The sequence below is a fragment of the Amblyomma maculatum genome, chromosome 5 (genome assembly GCF_055883805.1).
Source record: "Amblyomma maculatum isolate TAMU_Amacu chromosome 5, ASM5588380v1, whole genome shotgun sequence".
Classification (NCBI taxonomy): Eukaryota; Metazoa; Arthropoda; class Arachnida; order Ixodida; family Ixodidae; genus Amblyomma; species Amblyomma maculatum.
This window is the reverse complement of record NC_139348.1, coordinates 148,713,972-148,741,160: the sequence shown is the minus strand read 5'-3', so window position 1 is coordinate 148,741,160 and position 27,189 is coordinate 148,713,972. Positions and strand designations below refer to the sequence as shown.

Genomic DNA, 27,189 nt, shown 5'->3' with positions numbered 1-27,189 from the left:
TAAGTTTACAGGCCGTCTTTTGTGCAAGATCTAGGAAATCAGGAAACTGGCGTTGTGCGCGTTCCACTGTCTCAAGTCATTATAGGGTACGGTCAGACAGATGCTGTCATCTTTGCAAGCAGCGTAGGAACGTTTGGGAAACAACGTCCCCTTAACGTCCAGCAAAAACCAGGTTAAGGTTCGTTCTTAGCCAATCACCGAAACACAGCGGTTATACTCCATGTGCACAACTAGCGGAAAGCGCTAGGTGGTCAAGAAAACGCGTTCAACAGGATGGCTGAAAGCCGAGCCAAGACCAGCTCGTTGGCTTAGCGCCTACATAAAAATAACGCGACACCACTGATTTCTGAGAGCTCTGTCCCCGAGTGCTGAGCGGACAAACACACACACACGTACACAAACAAGCACTCACTCACAGTAGAAAACACCCCGGTGCGAAAACATCCAGTGCGCTGCTGCTACCTGCTACAATAAATAAGAAAAGGAAAGCCCGTTCAAAATAACAGCCATTTCTATTTCGTGCCCCTACATTTGACACCTCCATTACAATCAACGTCTGTGGTGACTAGACCATTAGGGCAAAGTGAACAACTGACCGGTAACACATGACCTATGACGTCATTCAGCCGACATAATTAGCGGCGTGTTACCGGGCAGGACTTCAGGAAGACAAAAAAAAAATAAGGCGGCTCTTATGTCATTATACGCTGTACCATTTGCGTCGCAAATGTAAGCGCTTTAGCGGTAAACTACCCTGACCACAAATGCGAACACGCGGGCGCTGTTCGGTAATGATACGTGCGAGTCAAACTGAAAGGAACCGTGTTCAGACGCTTAGGTCCGGTTATGTTTGTTTCGGTGCTGAATGGGATATTGCGTTCACGCAAGAGCATCGAATATGAGGGTGGTTCGAGTAAAACGCTATTAGCCTGGAATGAACAGATGAGTCTGGCCGCACAGCTTGTAACCGAGCGTCTGTGACGTCACAATATCTATTTAGCTTTTGGCCACTGAGTGATTGGCTTTGGCTTAAGCTATCTTCGGAAGTGCTCTGAACACTTTGCACTGCACTTGAGATGATCTTACTACTGATGATAGTGATCCGACACTGGCATTGCGAGATTTTATATGACGTCGTTCTCATCACTTCAACATGTGTTCGTCCCCTGCACAGCATACATGAGCACTGAGCTGACCAGTAATCGATAATCGACAAGAAATTTTATTTAGCCTAGAGCTTTACGTGAAGCCTGGAAAATTCCTGCGGCGTTTCAATCGCGATGCCCTAAGCAGGGTTGGAAGCTCATCGCTTTGGTTTTTCAGTTCCGTTCTGACGTCAAAAAGACGAAAATCTGTTATGGTTCATAACTGTGACATCGTGGGCGATGAATATGTGTAATGTTGGGAAACATTGCGATGGGCGTGCAAACAGAAACTGGCGCCGTTACAATGGTGGGCTCCGAGCTCATCTGGTGGCTTGAGTCGAGGTCCAAAGAGACTCCAAAGAAAGTCAAGCTATGTTATTATTTTTACTTTGAAAACCAAATTTTTAAGTCTTTTTTATAAGTACTCAACTCTTTCCGATGCATCGTTCTATCGTTTGTTTTTGTAAATTCGACAAGGGCTGTTTCCGAGCACCATGAGAGTGACAAAAAGGAGTTGTGTAGATCAATAACCACCGGGAACTATTGAGTAGTGGCCTTCATTCTGTCACTGAAGTGTCAGCGCTATGCTTCGAAAGAATTCAAAGGTCACTTTCTGCTTTGTCCTAAAGATCGTTTCTATTAAAACGGCTGGTAAAGATGCTATCTAAAACTGATTGCGTTATTCGCCACAAGTTGTTGTTACATACAATCCTTTGGCACACATGTCTTTAAACACGTTTTTTCCCTTTGAATGTGCGCGATTAAAACACTCACCTATCACGCACGATGCATTTGGGCATGACGCAACAGTGCACTGGATAACCACGCATAAATAAGTAAAGACAAATAAAACACGGCGCTTCGAGGGAGCTGGCCTCGACGGACGCAGTTATGCATGTCATAGCACCTTGAGAGAAGAAAGGTAAGCGATGAGTTACATCCACAAAGTTTGGTTCGTGCTGTGCATACGCAGACGAAAGCGGTCCGCGATCTTAACTCGACATGCCCTTCAGTCAACCAAACTACCTTGCCCATCCCGATATCTGTATTTTGAAGAGAAGCGGGCAGGTAGAGGCCACGCTATACAGCACGTTTACACTAACCAATTTGCTCGATCAATTACAGTTTCTCTCACGTCTCAGAAAAAAACTAATAGCAAAATAGAAGGTCAGCTGTATAACATAGTGTAAACAGAGAAAGTGCAATTAGTATTTCCGCATGAATTACGGCTAAAAATATTAGCTAAGCTATCCAGACTTTAATCCCTACATGAGGGGTACGCGTAACGTGTCGCATCGACCATCGTTAATTTTTTTTTTTATTACAGTGGGTCAAATCTGGTACTAACGCAACTTAAATGTTCCCTAAGTATGTAGCGTGCTGTATGAAACGAGACAACCTTTGGCTGGTTTAGCCAACCAGCTAGATTACACTGTTGGTGTGCTCGACTGGATTAGCACATCAGCTAGATTACACTGTTGGTGCTCTTGACTGCGCTATATAGCACATCCTCAGTGATATCTTCAATTAGAGAACGTATACGGCTCTGCTATGTGATGGTACTGAGACGAGGTTAAAAATTACGCCTGGTGGTGCGTTGCCGCTTTTAATCGAAGTGCAGATAAATAGGACATTGCGATCGAAATTTTATAAGGTACGTATACAGGCAGGCTATTATTATATTCGGCACCATTCTGGCAACAGGAGCATGAAACTGCTTCTATGCAACCCTGGGTATTCCTTCGTGAACGGAAGATCTGGGGTTCCTGACACGACGGGTTTTGTTTTATAAATAGGGACGAAAATAGAAACGGAGTCGCTTAGAAACAAGCTATAATTGTGTCACTCGCAGCTAGCGACGCAAACAAGAGTTTTAGGCTAATGCTAATTTAATGAATGTAGTATGGATTCAATGCTGACGCATCACTGCAAAGAGGGCAGGACTAAGATTACAAGATACACGGTGGACGAATTGTGAAGATTAGGCAATGTTTGTCAAACGCGACATGTACACTGAGCTTTTATTCGCGCAGTTCGGTACAACGAGTTGCCCGTTGTTACGGGTGACCCTTCTAACGACGTGCCGGCCCCGATGGCTTTTGCGATATGCTACGAACGTGCGGAGAACCCTGTCTAACCAAGCACCATAAGTCGGACGTCCATGAAGGAAAAAAACAACAGCTATGCAAATGTAAACGGTGGGCTCGTTCCCTCCTTAGTGTAAGTAGGTGGTACCCTGTCCGTCCATTTCACTAGAAGGGCGGTGGAGAAACATTCCTACACAGTAGTTCGCCCTCAGTGAAACGTTTCGTACTATCAGAAACCACTACAGTCTTCACGGTAAGCGAGTCTGTTCTTCGGACGCAGTAAATGCAAATATATTAAAAATACTGTTAAAATTAACTACGCATCGGAAACAAGCTCTAGCGACAGTGACTAAGCATAATAATGAGAAGTGGTTTGGACAATACGCTTAGGATAAACTTGTAAATGGCTTCATCGGCAATATAGAGCAAGGATGAGATTGTACTGGGCTGGGTCGGCTAGGTTCCTCTTCTCCGAGAGAGAAGAAAATGCTCTTATTAAAAAGTGGGCATGCTTGGACAAGCACCTTAATTCCCAATTTTTTCGATACTGATCTCACCAGGTGATATTGGACGTCTGAGCACCACACGGTGACTTTTATTTTTATTAAAAGCCACTGTTGCCGGTCAACGTCACTGTTTACGTTGACCGGCAAATACTTAACTTCACTAGTCACGCTTACGGGCAGCAAAAGTTACCAAGCTTCTATCGAAACACCAGCGGTAACGCTTACCACGACCCAGTGCTACAAAAACGGCAACGCCACAGTTAACAATTTACTGGCCCCAATACACTTACCCAAAATTACTTCAATAAAGTTTACCGACGAAGAGTATGCGCCACCTTTTAATAATTACCGAACGCTAGATCTTGCTGGGAAAGATGGCGACTACGACGGCCGCAGATATTCAGAATTGAGCAGAACAGGCTTAAGCGGGTAGGAAAAAGGAAGAAAAGTTTTTATAGGCGTTGTTTGAGTGTAAAATTGGCCTCATCGCTCACGTATGATAAGTACTGAGTTTTACAGCTATGTGCAAACGTGCTGCGGGCTCAGTTTCAGAGCCATACAGCAACCTACGAGTATGTTGCTCTAAGAAGAGAACTGTCAAGGGGAAGTACAGATTATTGGCGGCAGGTCATTATTAGGTTTTGCGTTTTTCTATCGCCCATGAATGCTCCTGTTTCAACGACTCTGTTTTCAGCACTGAATTTTCATTACGCTGTTCCCTTTACATTCTGGGACACCGCAAGTTCGCACGTTGCCTTACAAGCCTCTCGTATAAATCAGAGAAATTTTTGTTCCACTAAAACTCGCATGAAAAGCTTTCAGCTATAGTTGAGATTTTGGTTTTTCGTCCCATCTGTTTCTGCGGCACCCATGACGCCCCTATCGAATAGAAACGCCTATATGTGTATCACATATGGAATGCACCATTGGCCGGAGATTGATAGTTTAATTGCACAACAAGAAGACAGCCGGTTTCGCCGTGAAACCACAGTGATGACGTAATCAATACCAAGTATATAAAGAACATAGAGGGAAGGCCAGCTCTCTCGTAGCGCCACATGACTTCACATACACGCTCAATCACCCACTAAGTCTTTCACGGTGCGGCATGATGTCCCTAAAGTACATCATTGCCGCACATACACGAGTATGGTACAGTAGCAGCGCAAGAGAGAAAGAAATAAAAAAAGATTTTCCTTCTCATCAGGAAAATGGGAGATAAAACACGTGACGTCAGTGTGATGTGTGTACCCGTTCAAGTGACAACAGCAAAAGTATAAGCAATGTCAACACGCTTGAAAAACTGCTTGACTCTCACAGACCAGAAAATAGCGTCCCGACGAATGCACTGGGAACCGCCATATCGGAATATGCGGTTGGTGCCATCTGCCGCTAGAATGTTCCTAGGCTGCCACTCTGCGCGGTTGGAGGCCATGTGCCAAACAGGGAAATCCCTACCCTTTAAGTATACGTGAAATGTTCGATGCGGGAGATTATACAGAGATAATTTTAGACAGCAATGATGCACCGCTCCGATATCAGATTAGAATATAACTGCTGAAAACAAGCACGAGCAGATGACGCTCTCACACTGATTTAAAGGAGCCAGAAACGAAGTGCAGTGGATCACGTAATACACAGCATGGATAAGCGGCGGTCTATTACGGCAAAAGGGTGGCTTCCAAAACAAGGGTAACGTAGATGGAGGCAGCGTAGAACACGATGGAGAGGTGAAGTTAAAAGTGGGGTGGGGAGGAGGGCTGGGAAGCAGAGCTCCTTAATAGTACCTGTTCCGAAGTTTCCCATAGGGCCCATGTATCAAAAACGGCGGGTTATACTGGTCAAAATTTGGGTGTGTATGAATAGTGGCGACGCCCGCGGCCATTAAAGGAAACTGTGTCTGAGTTGCAAACTTCCCGGCTGTTGGCAAGTGCAGAACCACCTGACAAACAAAACCAGCTCGAGAGATGCAATAATAGAAATTCTTAGGCGTGATGTTCGTATAAATAAGAATGAAATAAAAAAAATAAACAAAGAGATTTTCAGCAGACGATGAAGGCAGTAGCAGGCAGCTTCTATGTTTCGAGTCGGCGCGTATCCCCTGTGGGCGCCACGCTTGACCTTGAACAGCCGAGGAGGAGAAGGAGAAGAAGGCTTTGTAACTTATGCTCTCGCGTCATACTCCTAAAAAATGAGCTTAAGCGTCCCCAATAATGTAGCACCTTACAGTGATAGGGCGTGATAGGGGAATAATGTAGCAGGCAAAAGAAACTTCCGCCGTTGCTATCGCAATTCAACTAGGGTTAACCGGAGTTAAACAACAACTAATTTTTTTGAAGCGGAGTTTCCCCATTGGCAAGATCAAAAAGCTCTGCTGGGAAGTTTGAAGCCATAGGATAGATAGACATAAAATAACTGAGCGATGACTTCGTCCCGCAGTCCATTTAACTCGACTGGCGATGCACACCGTTGCAGCCCAAACCATTTTCTTTTTTCGGATACATCGTGACAGATGGCGCCACTGGCACTTTCCAGTTAATGACGGCAGTGTGCACAAGTCTGCGCTCAGGTGCGCGTGAAAACATGTTCCGCTTAACTCCTTTGGACCAACTTAAACCTTTCAACGTCAGCCAGCGGCTGTCGATTCAACAGGTGTAGCGCTCGCGCACATATATTAGCACACAGTAAAAAGGAGAGAGATAACTGCGTAGGTTCTGCCTCCACCATGATTACAACGACGCATTCTGTCGCGTGGCTGGTTGTGGGGAGCGAACTCCGCAGACAAACAGAGCGAGCGAGCGAAGGCAGTTACAGCCGACCACTTTAAGAAGCACGCGCACAGTCAACTTGCGAAGAAATACTGATGCACTGTATATCACTTGTAAACACTTACACTCGAGTCTACGGGGCGCAGCCTCATAAATTGGTCTCGGTTAAAAGAGGAACAAAAAAATGGCACCAATGTCGCATCGGAGGCGACGGACGCGAACACGTTCCCTCCTTCACTCAGGACTTCTTGCTTGGTCATCGTCTGGCTTGCTACGAGGCTTTGAGACCGTGGTTAAGAGAGCATGGTCAAGGGTCGAGGTGGTTGGGGTATTAGTACATGGTTCCTATAAAAAGGTGAAGGAATCTCCCGTAGACTTCCAATCTTAAGAAGATGTAGGATCAACTATTGCGAAAGACGTTGCGCGATTGCGAATTTCACGGCTGCCTGGCCGATGAAAAATTCGTCCCACGAAAACACAAAGCCACAAAGACGGGTAGGAAACTATCCAGAAAGCAAACGACACCACCTAAACAGCGATTGATTGATTTCATTCAGAAACGCAAACAGCGTAAAGCAAAGCGCACTGCTGCAAGCGTGGTATTTTACTAAGGGGGCAAAACACAAAACGTGCATGGATCAACTGCCTCATCATCACAGTCGGAGTCACCGGCGGCGACTGGGGAGTGCCGAGGACGATTGCGCAGTTCTGTCTCAGGTACGCTTTGCTTCTCAAGTGAACCTATCGCTCAGGTCTGCCTACAGTAGCACGCGCGAAGCTCATGAGTTCTTCAGGCGCAGTCGCGGCCTCCGTCTTTTAACCACGGTCTCAAAGCTGAAAGACACAAGCCATCGCCACGATACCGTCAACAAGACGTAGCCAGCCGGAACGTCAAGACGAGGGTTGTGGCGAATGTCTTTTGAAACCATCGCTTCACGTCCGCCGGTGCACCTCACAAAATGTGTTCTCAGGAAAAGGTCGCTGGGACACAGCAGGAGCGCAGAACCGCACTCCGGAACAAAGACGTCTGCCAAAGTTCAAAAACAGCTGGGTCTCTATGTCAATGTGTCACCACACCCAGCGTCTACCCTTGGTGCTTCTTGAAGCATCGACACGGTTGTCATTTTCCTTTGTCCTGACCTGAGGCTTGACGGCGCATATCCTTCGTAGTCTGCGCGATACGGTTAGGCCTAACATCGCTGCTTAATAGAGTACCAGTGTCACTGGCTACGGTACAGTCTCCGAAGTGCCTCTTCCTCAGAGTATCGTTCTCTGAACGTTCTTCTGTGTACTGCGCAGGCGGGCTTTTTTTTTTTGTGTGTGTGTCGTGGTCACGTTGAGCTCGGTTTTGAGCGCCGTGTCATGTCGCTCTATCCTCAGGGCAACAAAACGTCATCGAAGAGTCACTTGGTACGACGCCGTTTTGCGGCTTTCGCATCAGCGTCGCAATCATTGGCATCGGCTACTGTGTGACGCCTTCATATTGAGTTGCTGAGGGGCTCTTATTCCCTTGTGCTTGTTGTCTTTTTTTTTGCTCGTGAAGGTCTTCTTCCTTATGCTCCTTCTGGAGGCCTGGCTGGCTGTGACTTCAAGGGACGGAAGGGACGGGAACTTGGCTTAGTGTGGAACGTCTACGAGCGGACCTAGAAGCAGGTGCTCGGCGGCCTGTTCACCCTGGAAAGATAAACGAGGTATATACATTACCAAAGCGAGAAGTGATTGCAATTCAAAGCCAGCATAAGAAACACAGGCCACGAGCAAAAGTATGCAACTTCCTCGCCTCGAGATGTTTCGTTTTTCAGCGTTCCTACAGGCAAGGGTATTTACGTAACATTTTCGTCGCATAGTTTCTCAAAATAACCCTCAGGACAAATTCGTAATCAGTCTTTATCGATGATTACTGCATGCCAAGGACAGACACCCAGCTCACTGTTCAAGAGTCGCTGTTCAAGAGACCTTCGAAGAAAGCCCGCGAAATACAAAAACAACCACGTGATAGATTATGATGATGATGATGATGATGATGATGATGGGACAGCAATTTCAGCACTCCCAAACGACCGATCAAATAACTAAGACCTCTTTTGTCAGCAATTTCGCTCTAAGCGGGGTTTAACAGACATGGCGCATTTCCCTTCTTGTGTACCAATTAATATATTATTATTATTATTATTATTATTATTATTATTATTATTATTATTATTATTATTATTATTATTATTATTATTATTATTATTATTTGCGGTAGTGAAGAGGGATGCGCCAGCGATTGTTGCAAGTAAGCTGTAAAAGCGAGTGTGTAGAAAAACATGGTGGAATTCTTATTCGCGATGAAGGTGTGCAACATTTACTAAAGGCTGATTCAATTTTTTTACAGCCTTGAACCTTCGAGCTTCGTTTGACGACTGGAGCACATATCCAATAGTGATGAGGTGCTAATGTCACGTCACATCAAAACGCGGCGCGTCGTCGTCGCCAACGCGCTTGCACGGTGTCCCGACAGTAGAGAGTTTTAGCTTACCGTGATCCGCGATACGCTACTGGGATCCGCCACCGCGCGTTTCACTGTGCATGCCCAGACCCCCCTTGACGCCGACAGATGGCGCCACATACCGGATGTCGGCACACAGACCTGCCGCGTCGGGACCAATCAGCTTGACCGCCCCGCCCACGCGCTGTAGAGAGCCACGGTGGCGGATCGCGGATCACGGTAACCTAAATCTCTCTATTCGACAGTGACGTTCTACTAGAGCTGCCTTCCGTGATAAGCAACGCCTGCTCTCTTTTTATAGGACAAGCAGTTCCAGGTGTACTTCTCGAAACGAAACCATCGCAAAACGTCAAACCTATTTCGGAGCATTGTTGCAGAGATAAGCGTATTTCGTTACTCGATCGGTTGTCTGGGAGCGCCGAAATTGCTGCCTTATCACGTGTTTTCTTTTGAAGGCAAAATCCTTTCTATGCTCATGGAACGAAATCTCGTGCGCGAGAGTTGTGCGCGGGATGTGCGTGGGATGTGCGCGGGATTTGGCGTCGGATCTGTGCGCTCATGTGTCACCTGTCAATCACCCTAGTGACGTCATCAGAAAAATAAAAATCCTTTCTCCACCGGGAACGAAACCCCATCCCTCGGATCCTCAGCCGAGTGCTTTAACCAACTGCGCCACGGCCGAGATCGTGAAACGTAAATTCTCCTTGTAGGTGATACCAGAGGTGACAATGCTATGCTGCGATTAGTAATAATGACAATGATGATAGTAGGAGATACTGACCGTGCATTTATATGATATGATAATGAGAGCAAACGTGATGCACCGTCTGCAGCAGCAATGCTCTGGCTTTCGCATTACAGCAGTGTTAATTCCACAGTGCTTTAGGATTTTTTTTTTTCGTATTTCGCGGGCTTTGTTCGAAGGGCAATAAAGAAAGCCTCGTAAACCGTAGCTTGACGGAAACAACGTAGCTAGCCGTTTTTTGAGCCAATCTAAAACGTTTTCCTTGAATCTTTCTTCCTCAAACCAATACAAAAAAACAATACAAATATACAATACAAACCAATACAAAAAAATTTAATACACGTAAGCGGACTAAACATATACAGCAGAGCAGCATTACCGACTCTCAGCTGCTCTCCGTAGGTTTCACGGGGCTAGGGTGCACCTTATTTAATAAAACTTTGTTCACATTTAGCTGGGACACCATGTATATGTAAAAAAGGTGTCGACATCACAAGCCGATTTCACAGGTACATGCTGCCTGTGCATCGCGCTAGCACAAATTTTAGTTGAGTAACGGGGAAAATTTTAAATATATATTTTCTCAGCAATAAATCCACACTTTTCTGTCACACAAAATCAAATTGGGGTGTCCTCATATGCAGTGTTCCTTTAACGACTTCGAATGATACTACCAGTGAACGCCCATGCGTATCATACTCCTGTAGGTTTTTGAAAAGGCGGAGGGCCCTGGACGTCTTGTGCTTCACAGCAAGGCTGTTTATTGGGCTAGCTGGTCAAGTTTACTCATTTTACATAGGGAAAACTAACAGATGTTTAAATGAAATACTGGTAGAACACAAGCGAACTGTGGTACACCAAGGGAGGGCAACTTGTCTGAACACTGCTGTGACTGCCCATCTGCAAGCCATTGCTTGGTCGGACTGTACTGTTGAGGCAAAGAGCAGGGATCGTTGTATACAGGGAATAATCGAGACACGATTGATTCGCAAGAATGCAGCTGTGTGCGCCGGGACTTTATCGGCACATTCGTCAGAAAAGGAAATCGCGTGCCTTGGTGGTCATGGCATGAGCGCGCGATGAGTCTCGCCTTGTTTTTCTTTCTTGGACCGCTTTCTTCTCTATATATGCTTCCATGCGCCAGATAAAATTAGCTTGCAAGCTAACCCTTTTCCACTTCGGCCTTTTGTCCCTGACTTTTTTTTTTTTTTTTTTTTTGCGTTTCGACAAAATGAGTTGTGCTTTCATGTTTTAGTTGCGTGCACGCCGCGTGCTGCGGCTTGCGAACAAAGAGCGCTCTTACAGGAAGGCGCGCAAGGATGCTTGTTTCTTCTCTAGGACCCCGTACGCATGCTCGGATCTGCGAGAGGTGCTCTAGGTGTTACGCCCATTTCCTCTCAGATTTCCCGATGCTCGATTTCACAGCGGCAATAGGAAGCGTTTGAAGTTTTCCACAGCGGCTTTCCTTTGCCGAAACTCACCGTATACTACAATCAATTCACCGTCGTCTCGTGCAGTGTGTCACGGCACGATTACATCCCAGAATTTCCTGAATGTTGTTCTTCTCTATACCGCTGCCGGTCTCTTGACAATTAGCGGAGCTGCACATGTTCCGCTACACGTCTTTGACAAATGCTATAACCGACGTAATCGAGAGCTCTCGACCGGTGCTGTGTTGAGGAAAGAAAGCAGGTGTTTTAAGGCGATACTAATACTTGCGCTCGAACGCGGCAAAATAGCCACGCGAACAACGTAGAATAAAGAACACTGGCCTTAGAATAGCAGCAGCGTTAAAAATTCGCTTCACGTTCTACGCAGCGGACCACTCAAGCGCTCTAGACACTGTGCTCACGACTTTAGGCATGAATTAAAACGAGGGTTTGTATAAAAGCTCATGAGTACTTTGCAGAAAGAACAACGAAACCTGACTTTACCTTAATGATTTGTAATATGAGTGGTTTAACGGAGATATGCAAATTTGAGAGACATCTTTTGTGTTACGAAGAGTTATTAGCTTTGGTGGAAGGTTTCAGTTGCCTTAATGCCGCGAAACTCGCGTCAACGCCACAGGTCAGTTCTAATCCTTTTTTACGGTAGGGTGGGTGGGGCGTGGGGTAGAGGTGTACAAGAAAAGGCTTGCGTCACGCGCACGAACAGGTACACGCGCTTCATACGTGATGTAATTTCAGCGACAGCTATTTGGAGGTGTTGATGCGAAATGCTGATGCCAACTTAACCGCTAAAAGGCAGGGATGCGCGACCTCAAAATGCGCAAGCGACACAAGCGTAGCTTAATCATGTAGCGTACGCGCCGCATTGATTGGCAGAGGTCACCCTTACCTTTATTAGTGCTGCAAATATCTTAAGAAAGCGAGCATAGCCCTTAGTTTCCGTCACGTTAAACCATCATGTTCGAAATGGTGTTCGAAAAAATGGTGCGACTACTTGATTTTGAACATGCTTTTTTTGTAGTTATTTTTCGGTTACTGCTTTTTGTGCGTGCTTCCGCCGCAGTTTTCAGTTGGAAACAAGTAAGCACCCCTCCTTATATAATGCTTTCGATTGATATGAAATGTACAAAACGAACAAAAGAAAACGCATGGGCCGTGCAAAACAAAAACACTTTTGCTGACGACAACGATGAGGCCATAAAGGGTTTCGCCTTAGTAATAAGTGAGTATCCACCTGTTCCTGCTGGGTGGCCGCATTGGCGCCACCGGCGCGGGCACCCTGGTTGCCGTTCCTGACGGCAGGCGTCGTGGCTGTCGACGGCTCGTTGAGCAACAACGCGGCGGCGCCCGCGGTCGTCGTGCTCGTTGGCCGCTCGCTACAGCATGGTCCTGCCGATAGGAGGCGCCGCCGGCGACGTTTTCTGCGGCGCCCGCCTCCGCCTTCGGATGAGCGCCTACTGCTCCCTTCGTCGTCCATGCACTGTAATGACACAAACAAGCACAGAACACTTAGTCCTTTGCGCTGGCAAGCTGACATAAGCTAACCGCCCGTGTAGTACGAATTGTATGTAGAATAGATCTCATTATTCGCTCCATCTGATATAACTCATTATCTACTTTATCTCTTCCTTCTTATCCTTTGTCTCATTATTTCTTGCGCGTCTTTATAACGAATTTATTTTTAAGTGAGATGTATTACACTAATCAAAACCAGGCATTACGTCACATTGGCCGAGCGCATAACTCACATGTGGCAGATTGTTGCCATGGTATCCAACCAACCTGCCGGAGCTACTGAATTGTTGACAAGCGCAAAAAACACAGCTACAGATTTCGTTAAGTTGAGCGCGTTGGGTGGAGTTGGGTGAGTTGGGCTACGAAATAGAAACAGTGCACCAGTGACAGGCAGTCTGAGAGCCGAGCTTTTAAACGCCCGCTTCTAGAATGTAACGAGATCGTCGCCAGCGTTTTCACCAGCCGCAAGAGGATCAGGAGGAAAGTTCGGATTAAAGAGGACAAAGGAAATGTGCTCCGAAAAAGCAGGATGCGATGAAGGTGAGAACATGCGAAAAGAAGTTTATGCGGAGATTCCTAAAGCAATTCCAGCTTTCAGATCCCGTGGCTACCCGATGCATATGGTTGGTTGAACTACGCGCCTCTGTGCTCTCCGCATTGCGGAAAGAAGTTGAGGATGAAATAAGCGAAACAGCTTCGAAGTGTACAATGGAAGCCGGGCTGTCACAGCATACGTTAATGCTGCGTATGCCAAACGTATCATTGAGAAGTCGAAATTCAGGACAATGGAGGGAGGAAGGGGACAGTTTTTCTGAAAAAAAAAAAATATTCACACAACCATGCCACCATATTATCAACCACTACTTGCGATCACAGTTAAAACAATCTGTGAAGAGTGTCAGAGAACAAGTACGAGTGAAATCAGTATCTCAACCACCGCCATTGTAGTCCCAGTTTCAAGCATAAAATACATTTTAGCGAGTTGGTAAATCTTCGAAAACTTAGAAACGCTGCGACAGGGGACAAAGAGAAGGAAGGAGAAGCGCTGTTAACTACTGAAGTTTATTTGAAAAATATAAAGGTAATATACACAGCAACCACTCCCCAACATTTAATCATCGGAGACGAAACCTCCACGGCAGGCCATGATTCTAATCAGCTTTATTTTCGGCTTCGTCGTTTGTTCAATAAATGCTGTCAAAAAGGTGACGAGGCAAAGGAAAGAGTCATTTCCGCACTCCATATTTTTCTCATTCGACAACTGTCATCATTAATAGCGAAGATTAAAACGGATTACAGTAAAAACAAAATTCATCGCTCTTTCCAAAGAACTGGACTAAGCTTTCTTACCGCAAGTTGGAGGTCAACAGTGATAGTGCGAATTAATTAACATCATGAAGAACGGCCACTGGCCACCACCAGCGCGCGTGAACTCCAATCTTAACGTTCCTGTGAATTCTACTTACGCTTGTGCTCTTTTAATTAGGCCAGACCCTCCCATCACCTTCCCCATTGTAAGCTCGGCGATACTAATACGAAAACCTTACATGCCCATTAATAGAAAACTCGCAGTCGGGCGCCCGTGCCACAAAAATCTTGATCATGCCTCTAGGCGGCACAAAACATCGGTCCAATGTTGGTGGTGCACAGGACCTATGTTGGACCAAATATTGTCACCACAGCACCAATGTTAGGCCAATGAATTGTACTGCCAGGGTTAGCCGCGAGTGAAATGAGTGGGCAGTAATTGCCCAGCCGGTTGTGTGAAGTACCGAGGACAGACGGCATGGCCGAGTTGCAGGAGCTGCCTACATGGGTAGCGCACCAGAGATGGGAACTGAACCAGGACCCTTAGATCCCGAGCCACGCACGCTATAAGAGCGCATAAATATAAAGGCGGGGCTTTATATCAATGCGATCCTGCCAGCTTGGGTAGCATGTACCAATGTCCTCCCCAAGAAGCATGCATGGGTCAGGTGCATGGTAGGGCAGGAGACACGGATACTCACAGATTGATCCACAGCAGCGTGAATCAGCCATTAACGAAGTACGGTATATTAAGGTGTAGGATATGTCCAGACGTAACGTATAATGGCTGAAAACTTCACAAAATAACCTAATTATCTCCCTTTCTCGCACGTAAGAAGCCTCAAGAGTATTTGTACATTTTTATCGGAGTATGCGCATAAACAAACAAAACATCTCTGGTAGCAGTATTCACCAGAGGGATAAATCCAGAAGGCTACGCGTGAACGGTTAGAAAAAAAAAATTTTGAAAGAGAGGTGTCTATAGCCATTACCGAAATGGCAACTATATTGTATCTTCCTGTCTACTTCCGGTTCCTGAGGAAAAACAAATGTGTTGTCTATCGATTGCGCTTCAAGCAAAAACGGTGGTGCAGACGTGACTCCATATAGCCTCCGCAATTCCGCCACCGACATGCAAGGAGGGGGCGGCAGAGCGCGTTGACACCAGCCTCGACACATCATCTCTCCAGAGATATAATCTCTAGAGCAGACTCTTATATGGCCCCAAAACTCTCCGCTTCGGTGACAGGGGTGCTATTACGGAGGCCAGTGATCCACCTCTAAAATAAAGTAGCAAAAATAAAATGAGAAATATGAATCAATTCGCGCAGTCTGGCTTGCGCCGATTCTAAAACGGGGTGCCAACGCTCGCTCCGACGCAGGCAACGGCGAAGGCCATTCCGGGACGCAGACGAAAACTTAATGTGCTCACGACCTTTGAAAGGGCATAGAGGGATGAAGGCTCACTGACGCCTCTGAAGCCGCCAAGGAACGGCGCGCTGAACGAAAGGAAGCAAAACACTGCTATAGCTAAACAGTCTACACTGTAAAAGACGCCGTTCGTTGAACCAAACTATAAATACGGGGCGAGAGCGAGGTTCGGCGTCCTCCACAGCCGTATCGCGTCGACCATTATTTTTCTGTTTTGATTAGTTTCCTCCCGCTCCGGCAGGCGGTGCGCACGCCGCCTTTATAACGCCGCCGCCATATTGAATCAACCACCACGCTCAGGCTCGGCTCTAGAGACGACGCTTTTGGAGACGTATCACGCGCGTCTGATGGAGGGAGGGTGTACGGATTGGAGAAGCCCAGCCTGTGCAGTGGCTATTGACTAAATCAAACGAGAGCCCGGGAGCATTCGGACACCCTCAGCGCGCAGATGTACAGGCATTTTCTTTTCTTCAGCAAAAACCGCTGTAGCTTCTCGGCTCGCATCGATATTGCGGCAGCGCACAGAGATCGCTTTGAGCGTGCCCTTGCCGAACCAGCGAATCAAAGGACAGGACGGATCAATTTCCCGATGCAACAACACCGACAGCATGCCGTCGTTGAAAGGAAAATAACAAAAACGAGTAAGGAAAGCGGGTACAAGGAGTCCCGTAACGAGAGGAAAGCCCAAGATTACGACCGCCCCCCTCCCCCCTTCCGTCCCATCTCCATTCTATCTCCAGTCTTTTGAATCCGCCGCATCCGCTTTGTAACTTTGTTTTCGCTTCCTAGCTTTACTCGTCTTAGAATCGTGAAGTTCGCTCCGAACGTGAGCTCGTTTGGTCTGCAGCGCTGCGATGAAGCCCCGAAGAAGACACGATCATCTGTTAGGACATTTTTTGCTTATTATTTCACGAAAGAACCCGGCGATGAGTTCACTGGCAGCGAATATGGCAGGGAAGAGGGGAGGGGGGGGGGGGGATTGCGGGGTTTGTCGGCCACCCTAAGCGGCTTTCGGGCGTATTACGCCCCCATGCGCTGACCCTCCTTCACATAGTCGTCTAAGAAACCGCCGTCGCTTAAGCAAACAAAACGAACTAAGTTTAGCTGCTTTTCTTATCAGGGAAAAGAACGTGTTCTTTAGGAAGTTTTTCTTCCTCGGCAACGGCAGTTTTTTTTTTTTTTCATCCGAATTGTTCACCCCTGGGAGGGAAGAGAAATATTTCACGTGGCTGAGGCGGCTTTGCGCATACCACGAGCGTTCCATGTCTTCCTGTCTTTATTTCGGTTTCTCTAAAAGCGTAGCCACTCTTCGAATCAGCTCACTGTTATTGGAGCCCGACGGAATAAGCTAGTCGAGTCGATTCGTTGGAACGGAATTCGCGTGTCGATTTCACCCGAGCAGAAGACCGGAACAAACAGACATCCGAGAAGGTTGGGCGGGCTCATCTCTCGCCGTATCGATTTCTGTAAAACAGCCATGGCTACTCAAATAGCGGTTAATCGGACGCCACGGAATAAGTGAGTAGAGCCCATTTGGCGGTCGGGATCGAATGCGCGTGTTCTTTTTATTTAATCGCCCCAAGGCCGCGACGAACAGACAATGGAAAGCGTAGTCCAGGCCCTGTAGAGACTGTGGCGGCATTTATTGGAGCCCAAAAGAAGAAGCAAATCAAGTCTACTACAGTTTAAGTGCCAATTTGATCAATGCGTACGAAGACTTAGTAGGCCATGTGCCTAAGAGCGGTTGTGGGAGACGGCCGCAGTGGGGTTCCGGTGGCAAATTCAGCGAGAGGAGTAAAGCATATTTAAAGAGAGTTCATTGTCAACATAAACAAACTCGACGCTGTGCTTGTGTAAAGGGAAGCTTAAAACAATAACGTGAAGAGAAACTTGCTAATATTAAATCGTGTAAATGCAGACGCTCATCGTGAAATATACAAAAACGAATCGTTAATATGATTGCCTCTTATCAGAAGAGTTTTCGTCCTTTTATGGACTTTCACTTGCTAACAACCCCCAAGGAAGAAATTTCGTCCCACCAACATTTAATTTATGCGGCTGAAAGTCAGAGGCATTGAGGACCGCGGCGTAGCATGTTTTGGAAAATAAGTTTAATTAGTGGCAAGAAAGCAGCATGGATTCGAAAGCGAGTCTTGTTTATAGCTGCAGAAAAGGACGACACAATTTAGCTAGATATGTATCGTGGAAATATCTATTCTAAGTCCTCGTGGGATTTCATTCTGGCGGGGCCTAACTTTGTCTTTGTCTTAGTCTTGAAGACTTTGTCTTCAAGTCGGCGAGTCGCATCTCATTACGAGCACCAGAAAGAGGAGGGTATATGAGAAAAAGAAGGAAAAAGGAAAAACTCCCCTTTTTAACTATGGAGGACGGCATAATATGAGACTTTGTTTCGTGCGCAATACCGTTAAAAACCTCGTTCCCTAAGAACACTGGCATCGGCGTTGTCGGTGTCGGCGTAGTGAGCGAAAAATTTCGAGCACGGCGCTGGCAGGTGGCATTTGACAGGCGACATGGCCGTAACCTAATGGGCGTCGGCTGGTGTGACGTCATGCGTCAACAGATGACATTGCGTTAACGCTGCCGCGTCAAATTCTTAAAGACAGAGCTTAAGTGTCCCTCTAAGATAAGTGTCGCGTGACGAGCCCTGGCACAGCACACGATCGGTCACGTGAGATCGAGGGACCGTAACGTCATGGTCCCGTGACCACTGACGTAACAGGTACTGAGAGTGAAATGACCTCGCGACAAGAAAGCGAGAGACACTGCTCATGTCCAATCTTGTATGCGTGTAAGCAAATGAAGAAGCCTATCACTGTAACAGTTGTTTCGTCTGACATACATGTGATTTCAGTGGTCAGTTGGAGTCCATCAAAACTAACTGAAACAGCTTTCAGATTTCCAGCTTTCATTGCCTTAATATCAACATACGCATACTATCATGTGAACTTGAGCGGCTTGATTGCTCTGTTGGTTGTCGCAATTCACACAGGCTACGGTTGTTGTAAGCAGTTGTCTTCTCAAATATCCTACAACATTCTCTCTTGGTTTTCTTACGGCCATATTAGCACAGAACCCTTTCTGTGCGTACGCGCTGGAACGAAGGCCGGTGTTGTAACGTAGTACATCAGAGCTTGCACAAAGCACCGTGCTGCGTTGTAATTGGTGCTTTCCTCACAAAGCATCACATTTCGTTGTGTCATCACGGTGCAATGCAATCCGCGCAATACGGGCCTACCCTGACAAGTGCAGGCGCACTCGATCTGACGTCGTTACGTGTCCGCCTTCTCCAGAGCCCGGACGTTGTTGCTCTATCACGAAGGAAACCTCGGCACTAGGCCGTATGCAATTTGACCCTGCAGTCACCGCGACACACAATTCCTCCGTGAAAAGAAGTAGTGCAAAGATAAGGCTTTTTCTTTCTTGCCTCAACAAAAACCTAATAATTCGAAGAATTTGTTACACCAGAATTTTGGTGCGCTTAACGTGTTTAATATAGTCCGATATTATAAAAATATGTCATTTCGCCTGCTTTTATGAATAGTTAGCGGAGTGATACAAGACGCCGCGGACCTTCACCCACTGTTATCAACAGCGGTTGCTTTTCGTGCGAAAGCACTTTCAAAGGTGTAAAACCTGAGCCGGGTGTAAGGCCTGACCTTGCAGTTACCTTGTCATGCAACAAAGTAGCAACAATAAACAACAACAACAACAAAAGAAAAAAAAACCTCTGGAGCGTTCCAAATTCGAACATGGGCGTTTGAAGTGGGCAGCGAGTACGAAACCACATAGCTATCGCAGCATATTGTTTTTTTTTACCTTTCTTCCCCGTTAACAATGAAGAATACAGTGGGGGAAAGATCTCAAAGTGCAATACCACGAAAAGCGGCAGCAAAAAGTAAGGCTGCACTGTATTTCAATAACTTTTTAGTTTAGCCAGCTGTATCAATATTGACATCCATTCAGGTTTCTCACTTTGGACAATATAACTAGCTTTGAAATTGGTAACGCTTTCAGTGAAATACTGTGTCGCTGAGCGAGCATCCACGTCAGCGTGTCTCACAGCCAATCTCGCCCACCAAATACTGTTGTGGCAAAGCAACGTGATTAAGTCACATGGCACACCCCTTGAATATAGACAGGTATAGGAACCATATACCATACGGCATGGTTGGTGGATCCTTTCTTACTGTTTTGTGCAACACATCCCAGGGAAATGCTGGATCCTAGCAGCCGAGGAAGAATATGGTCGACGGTTTCCGGTTTACGTCAAGTCAAGAAGTCAATCGATCGTGGGATATGAGAAGCATTTTCTTTCCCCAACCAGGTGTAACAGGTAATGTACCACTGCGTATTGCATACGGCCACTCTCTCGCCATGGCAATTTCACGTATTCGTCTTGATCACCTCCCATCCGTGCGCAGTGGACCTAAAAACATCGCTATCGCAATGCCCTCTTAAGGCATATTGAAGGCGAAAGACAGTTTGACTAATGGATTTGGCCCACCCCCAAATATGACTCTGCACGAAAATTGAGTCCACCCAAGTTGAAAGTCCGCTTTGCCCAGCCCCAAAATAGACGTGGTCCACCACCGAAATTTCGGTGGACCACCACCAGAGTCGACATTTGGACGCTTCCGCACGATGGCATATTCGTTCGCAGGGTCGAACCATCTTTCATCTTTTTAATTGAACCTTAAGATAGCTTTTGCATCTGTACTTCGAATTTATTTTGGTAGACGAAAACGGAGACACATAATGGCGAGAGGTCACAGGATGAGCATTCGACCAAGGCAGACGTGGCGAAAGGGGTTTTAAAAATGCCTTATGAGGTCTCGCCACCCGGCAACAAACATTGTACGCTCAATACTTATGAAACCGCTAAGTTTTGCCCCCGCCGTGGTCATGTAGTGGTTGGGGCTCTCGACTACTGTGCCCAAGGATGCGGGATCGAATCCCGGCCACGGCGAACGCTTTTCGATGGAGGCGAAAAGCAAGGTACCCGTGTGCTGTGGGATGTCAGTGCACGTTAAAGAACCCCAGGTGGTCGAAATTTCCGGAGTCCTCCACTACGGCGTCTCTCATAGCCTGAGTCGCTTTGGGACGTTAAACCCCACAAACCAAACCAAAACCAGCTAACTTTGTCCACTAAGTTTCGGTTCTCAGAGTTTTATCGGCGAGTATAATCTCGCGGAGAAAGAATATAACAGATTATACTAATAATCGACTGCTTAAAGAAGAACTGAATTAATGAGAACGTTGCCGGTTACAGAAGTAATGAGTGTATTACATAATTCAAGCATACTGCCTAGCATACAGTGGTATATAAGCTACTGCACCGTGTGAGAGAACCACCCAGCTTAAATATAATGCCCGGCTTTATTCAGGCGTAGCAACGGGCCTGTGAGGCCTGGAGGCCTGTCTCGGGATGAAATGCTCTCGCAGGATTGACGCCTATCTCAACCTCCCATAAGAAACGAACTGCCTGAGTTGACAGTGCCTGCCCAAACAGCTATGCCATGTCGACGCGTGACGTCACATGACGTGGTTATCAATTATCTCCCGGTCATATCACCTGCGAACTAGCATCTGCCGGAGACATGCTTGTCATGTTTCGCTCACAGCACCGGCACAAGATTTTCTTACGAACAATACCTTTAATTATATCGTATTAAAATCATTCTTCATTTCGTGGTCATGCGATTTCGCTTAGGCAGACGTTAAAAAACAAACTACTTTCTTAATACTTATGCAGTGTTAAGCTTCATGCACTGAACCAAATCTCTTAACGACCCGGCTGCGACAGGTCAGTGGTTAGGGCGCTCGGCTACTGAGCCGGATGATCAGAATTCAATCGCGACAGGGGTTGTCCTCTTCTGATGGAGGTGAAACGTAAGGTGACCGTGTGTCAGCGGACGGTTCAACAACCCCAGGTGGCCGAAATTACCCGAAGCACTTCACTATACGGCGTCTTTGATATTGTGCGCCTGATGTGTTATACCCTACAATTTAAACGAAACCGAACCACTTAAGCCGCTGTGAAGTATTTTTTGGAACGCAATGAGAGAGTGCGAAGTAATGTACTGGTTCCCTTGGAACTGCTCCATACGGCCCTCCGCTACCGGCGTCCCCAATAAATTACACTTGCATTTGGGTATTCTTAGTTGTATAATGAATCGAAAGAAAGAGGACTGGGGTTCTAGGTGGTTAAACGCGGTATGTCGATCGAGGCAAGTGGTTATGCCATCCAGCCATCCACACCAGACATAAGTGTAGCGTAGTGTTTTTGTTCCTTTCTTATCTTCCAGAGTGTGCGCGTGGGTGCGCGCGCGTAGAGCAGGAGCTGGGCGCAGAGCGAGTGATTTACGAGCAGCCATCGACGGAGCCAACCTTCGGGCCCTTGCAGCGCTCACCTCCGCAGACAGCCCACGTACGTGTAAAAAGGGAGTCATATACCTAACGGCGCACCGAGGGTTTGCATTGCGCGGCCCGTATTTAAACACCGCGTGCAAACGCAATAAACACTGCTAATTGTGCGCTCTGCACCAGAAGCTAGTCGTGAAAACAAAAGCAAACAAACAAGCAAGTACTGAAAAAAGCGATGAAGCGAGGAAGGCAGGAAGAGAGAAAGAAAGAAAGAAAGAAAGGAAGAAAGAAAGAAAGAAAGAAAGAAAGAAAGAAAGAAAGAAAGAAAGAAAGAAAGAAAGAAAGAAAGAAAGAAAGAAAGAAAGAAAGAAAGAACGGAAGGAAGGTTGTAGTCTGGTAATCATTCATCCAAGCAACTTAGTGCGCGGTTTCGGGCCTGAACAACTTGCATTGCGCACCTGCAAATTTATTGCATTGAAAGGCTCTGCAAGCGTTCAAGGAAAGAGAGAAATAAGGATGAAGGGAAGGGTTAAAACAGAAAGAAGGAACAAACAAACAAACAAACGAACGAATGAACGAACGAACGAGCACCAAGTGCGTTCAGGGGCTTAGGTTTAAATTGAGCTTAAATTGAGCTAATTAAAAAAAAGAACTGTATAAAAATGTCAAGTAAAGGCTGCAGGCTGCTTTGAGGAAAAGAAATGCGTACTAACAAATTCTGGTTTAAAACTGAAGATAGGGCAATGCCAACGAAAATATTCATAAGAGTTTCTTACGATAGAATAGTCGTGCTTCGTAGTAAAAAAAAAAAGAAGAAGAAAAGAACAGACGTCGAAAGAGGATGGACTTGTGCAGTTGGCTTTGACGCAGAAAAGTGGCTGCTTGGGGGCTTGTTACGGGTAGCAGTTTTACGCGCAAGAAGCTGCTGAAGAAGAACGTTGCGCCTAAATGTCGCCAGAAATATTATTGTATTATAAATTCGAAATTCTAAGTCGAACGCCTTTCTAGGTTGATGGGCTCAGAAAATGTTATCCGGGAATCGAACCAGTATCCCTCAGCTCCCCAGCCGAGCGCGCAAACTAGTCCACGCCGTGTTTTTTTTTGTTATTTATTTGATGTTTGCAATGAAAATTACAATGTGATAAAAGTAAAGCTACACTGTGTTTTAGAAATGGTTTAGGTTAGCCAGCTCGATCAGCACTGGCATTTATTCAGGTTTCTCACTTTGGGCATTGTATCTTGCTTAGCCATTAGTAATACACCTTCAATAAAATACTCTCTTACCGAGCGAGAATCCACATCAGCGTGCCTCAAAGGTATTCTAGTTTTCCATGCACTGTGGAGGCAAAGCAGCATGAGTAAATAGTATGACACACCATGTTAATTACTTGATTATAGATAGGAACGAACTGCATACTATACAGCGTGGTTGGCAGGTCCTTTCTTAGTCCACTACAAAACGTCCCAGAGAAATGATGCATCCCAGTAGTAAGGAAAATATGGTCTATGGTTTCCGTTTATGGCAAATCAAGCAGTCCACCGACAACAGTGCAACTGAGCACGCAAGATCGTGAGAAACCGATTGTTATTCAATTTTTCTAGCGTGAGGATTATAGTAGCGATTGCAACGACGATGCGGTCTGTGACATGATAATAATGATAGCAGCGATGACAATGACGGTGCAATCAATTGACAATGGTGATAGTGAAAAATATGCTTTTATCGATAATCAAACCACTATCCCTTCGATTCCCAACCGAGCGCGCAAACTAGGTCCCGCCAGGCTCGTGAGCAATCGTTCGTAATTCTCCTTCTCTAGCGGGAGGATCACTGCAGAGACGACAACGACCATGCAGTCAGTGACAATGACAGTGATGATATTAGCGATAGTAAGGACGGTTGCTGATAATGATAGTAGCGATAGTGGTCATGATGACAGTACCAGTGAACACGAACTCAGGTAAAGCCTTCTATACATACGCTACCGCTTGGCAAACACTCATTTATCCCAATAAACCGTAGCACTGGCACCTCAAATCCAGGCCAGAATACCCAAAATATATGCACTCCAAACACAACATGGCTAGGTGGCGCGCGAGCCGAGCCCTCAATGAGGAATTCAGGGCGAACCCTCACTTCTTGCGTACGGACGCGGCCATAACCATCCCCGATACAAATTGAAGTCGTGAGCATCATGGCTACGGGGGAAACAGGCACAATTCAAATCACCGGGCCTACATGGGGCCTCAAGCCATAAGAAGGCGGAGGAGGTCGCCAATGCCATCGCGATACAGCACCATAAGTGTACCACTGAAGCTGATGAAGTATAAACAATGATGACGACGCCATAGAAACCGCCATCGCGGACTCTAAGGCAGCGTGGCGATCATGCTTTACCAACGTGGACGTCTTTCTGTGTTCGCTCTTGTTTATGTGATGGACAGCGCAGCGCCATCAGTTAACGAACCGTATCCGAACGAGCAAGACACATTGTGCAGTCCTGCCATGTCAGTAACCTGACCCTTATTTGAATTTTTGGACTCCAAGCCATCTCTATCTCCCTGGCACACACGCGCTCGCCCGATATCTAACTCGCCGGGCACCAGTAGAATTAGAGGCCAGAACACCGGAGCTAGCCAATACTCTAGACAAAGAAAACGATAGTGAACGCAGGCTCAATATCCCTCTCCCTTCATTCCTCACTGCGGGGCTCTAAGCTCAGGACGGCTTACTTACATGAATATGACCGAGAACTGGAAACAAAAAGAACACTTCCACCACCACACAAATGCGTCAGTAGGGACGACCCGGCTCCGGTCCGTAATTGTGACATACTATAACATTTTTAACAGGTATATTTCATTCCCCTTCGCATCACTCGCAATGCTGTCCACAGCGCGATAACCTAAACTCACTCCTTTATCACTCTGTGTCAGAGTGATACAACCACACCCGCCAGGAAACCAGACTCCCATTTTCTGTCCTTTATTCTTATCCTCATAATGTTGAAGAATCTTGAAAAGATCTGAGAAAGTGCAAGGCCTTGTTTGACTGTTGAGAGGACCTGCCTCTACGCTGTCGGTGTGCCTGCTTCAGATTTATTGGTTCACATACCCAAAGGCAGTCATCAGGACGATTTTTATGAAGACGCCCCCCCCCCCCCCCCTCCCTTTTTTTTGTTTTGTTTACGCGGAATCGTCGCTTGCGAACTACAGTCCGAAAACTACGGTACACCAGTGAATGGCAGCAGGTTGCCAAGACACACTCAATGCTCAAATATTGGTGAACTAATTTAGCTGTAGGAGAAATAAAGAACGTGAAAGTAAACTCCAATTACAAGGTATAGTATTTGTTGAATGTCTCGTATAGGCTCAGATCTAATCATGTCATCAGTGAATAAGTAACTCTCGAAACCATGATCAAACACTAGCTGTTCTTTTCACAACGACAGCAGCTATATAATGAGGCGTTTCACACGGTCTGATTTGCGGTAAAAGAAACATGAAACGGTTGGAAGTACAGTTCGAGATTACATATACCTCTCGTGGGCTGTGTATAGCAATCCTGGTTAACGGAAGCGACTGCTGTGCAGGAGTTGTAATGTAAAACGTAACTGCACATACCTAAGGGAACATGACGAATGTTCAAAAGATAAATACTGTTCACAGCAGTTGCAGGACCTGTGCCTTATTAAGCTACAACCGGAAGAGCTTGAAAAGAAAGACGTCTGGCTAATATCATACTCAGAAATATAGACCAAAAACAACTGCAACCTGAAAATCCTGCCCGGAGACGATAGCTATATAGATTTACACAGCCTCGATGACTGTGATAAAGGCCATTTCATGGAGTAACCATATAGTCCCTCGAGCAAACAAGTCAACACGCCACAAATAAAAAGAAAGAAGGAAAATGGAGCAGGGAGGATGTCTATAGTGTTCGATTCCCGATTAGATGGGCCACGTTGTAAAAAGCTTTCGCACCACTGTAAGTAACCTCTCCATCGCGGCTTATCATACAGTGCCGGTTTCTTCCGAATGTTTGTTTTTCTGTGGGGAACCTTCCCCGCCCAAGCTGGGAGCGTGTTATTTTACGAAGCACTCAACGTTCGCACACAGACGTTCCTTTCGGCTAGCCCGACTCTTACGCACCGCGCAGTGTCTCGCAGCCTATTTCCTAACGGCTTGAGAAGACCGCATTTGCTCGTGTAAAGCCAACTTGCCTGCAGGATGCACATACAGGTTATAGCGTATTAGGTGGGCGTTGTCTGATTGTGTGAGGAGCGGCCTGCGAAGGTCCGTCGAAACAAAGGCAAACTCTTGCATCCTATCAGCATTAAGCTTTAGGGGCCAAGCATCGAAGCGAACGAAAAACCTTGAAACTCCACAAAGAACAACGCAGCGGTCTGCGTGAATAAAAATGAGAAATGGTGGTATTGAGTTGTACGTAAGAACTACGCCAGGTTATACCTATATTAATTCACCGTAGTTTCAACTTCGGGAGGGGATAGGAAGTTGCTATGGTATGGTGCGGTACGATATAGTATGGTATGGTATAGTATGGTATAGTATGGTATGCTACGGTGCGGTACGGTATGGTATGGAATGGTGTGGTGTAGTGTAGTGTAGTGTGGTGTGGTGTGGTGTAGTGTGGTGTGGTGCGGTATAGTGTGATTGGTGTGGTGTGGTGTGGTGTGGTGTGGTGTGGTGTGGTGTGGTGTGGTGTGGTGTGGTGTGGTGTGGTGTGGTGTGGTGTGGTGTGGTGTGGTGTGGTGTGCTGTGCTGTGCTGTGCTGTGGTACGGTACGGTACGGTACGGTACAAGTGTAGGGAAGCATGACATATGGCACATAGTACGATATGCAGCATAGAATATGGCATGGTGCTTTCTGTGAACCATATCCTTTCAATCACTGCGATGGAAATAATTGAACTTCGGGTCTGTAGCATGGAAGCTAATTTATTATTAAACTTCAAAGTGTATTAATTGCTGACCAGTGGGCAGAAGATTACACAGAGAGAAAGATAGCAGAGCGGGTCAGGAAACATCATCATCAGCCTGATTATACCCACTGCAGGGCGAAGGCCTCTCCCATATTTCTCCACTTAACCCGGCTCTGTGCTAGCTGCATTCACTTGACCCGTGCGAATTTCTTAATCTCATCCGTCCACCTAACTTTCTGCCGCCCCCTGCTACGCTTTCCTTCCCTTGGAATCCAGTTTGTTACCCTCAGCGACTATCGGTTATCCTCTCTTCGCACTACATGTCCTGCCCATGTCCATTTTTTCTTCTTAATTTCTACTAGAATGTCGGTAACTTGAGTTATTTCTCTGACCCACTCTGCACGCTTTCTATCTC

General features: G+C 46.4%; 1 protein-coding gene across 1 annotated transcript in view; it reads right to left on the bottom strand.

Moving 5' to 3' along the window:
- Positions 1–3,869: 3,869 nt before the first annotated feature.
- The window catches only part of LOC146189906 (somatostatin receptor type 2-like), a 167,626-nt gene continuing 144,306 nt past the window's right edge, over positions 3,870–27,189 (bottom strand). Inside the window, exons 2-3 of the mRNA XM_084604647.1 lie at positions 12,428–12,673; positions 3,870–8,180 (exon numbers count right to left, since the gene is read on the bottom strand). Coding sequence (XP_084460773.1) covers positions 8,124–8,180; positions 12,428–12,673 — 303 coding nt within the window. The 3' untranslated portion in view covers positions 3,870–8,123. The remainder of the gene's footprint in view (positions 8,181–12,427; positions 12,674–27,189) is intronic.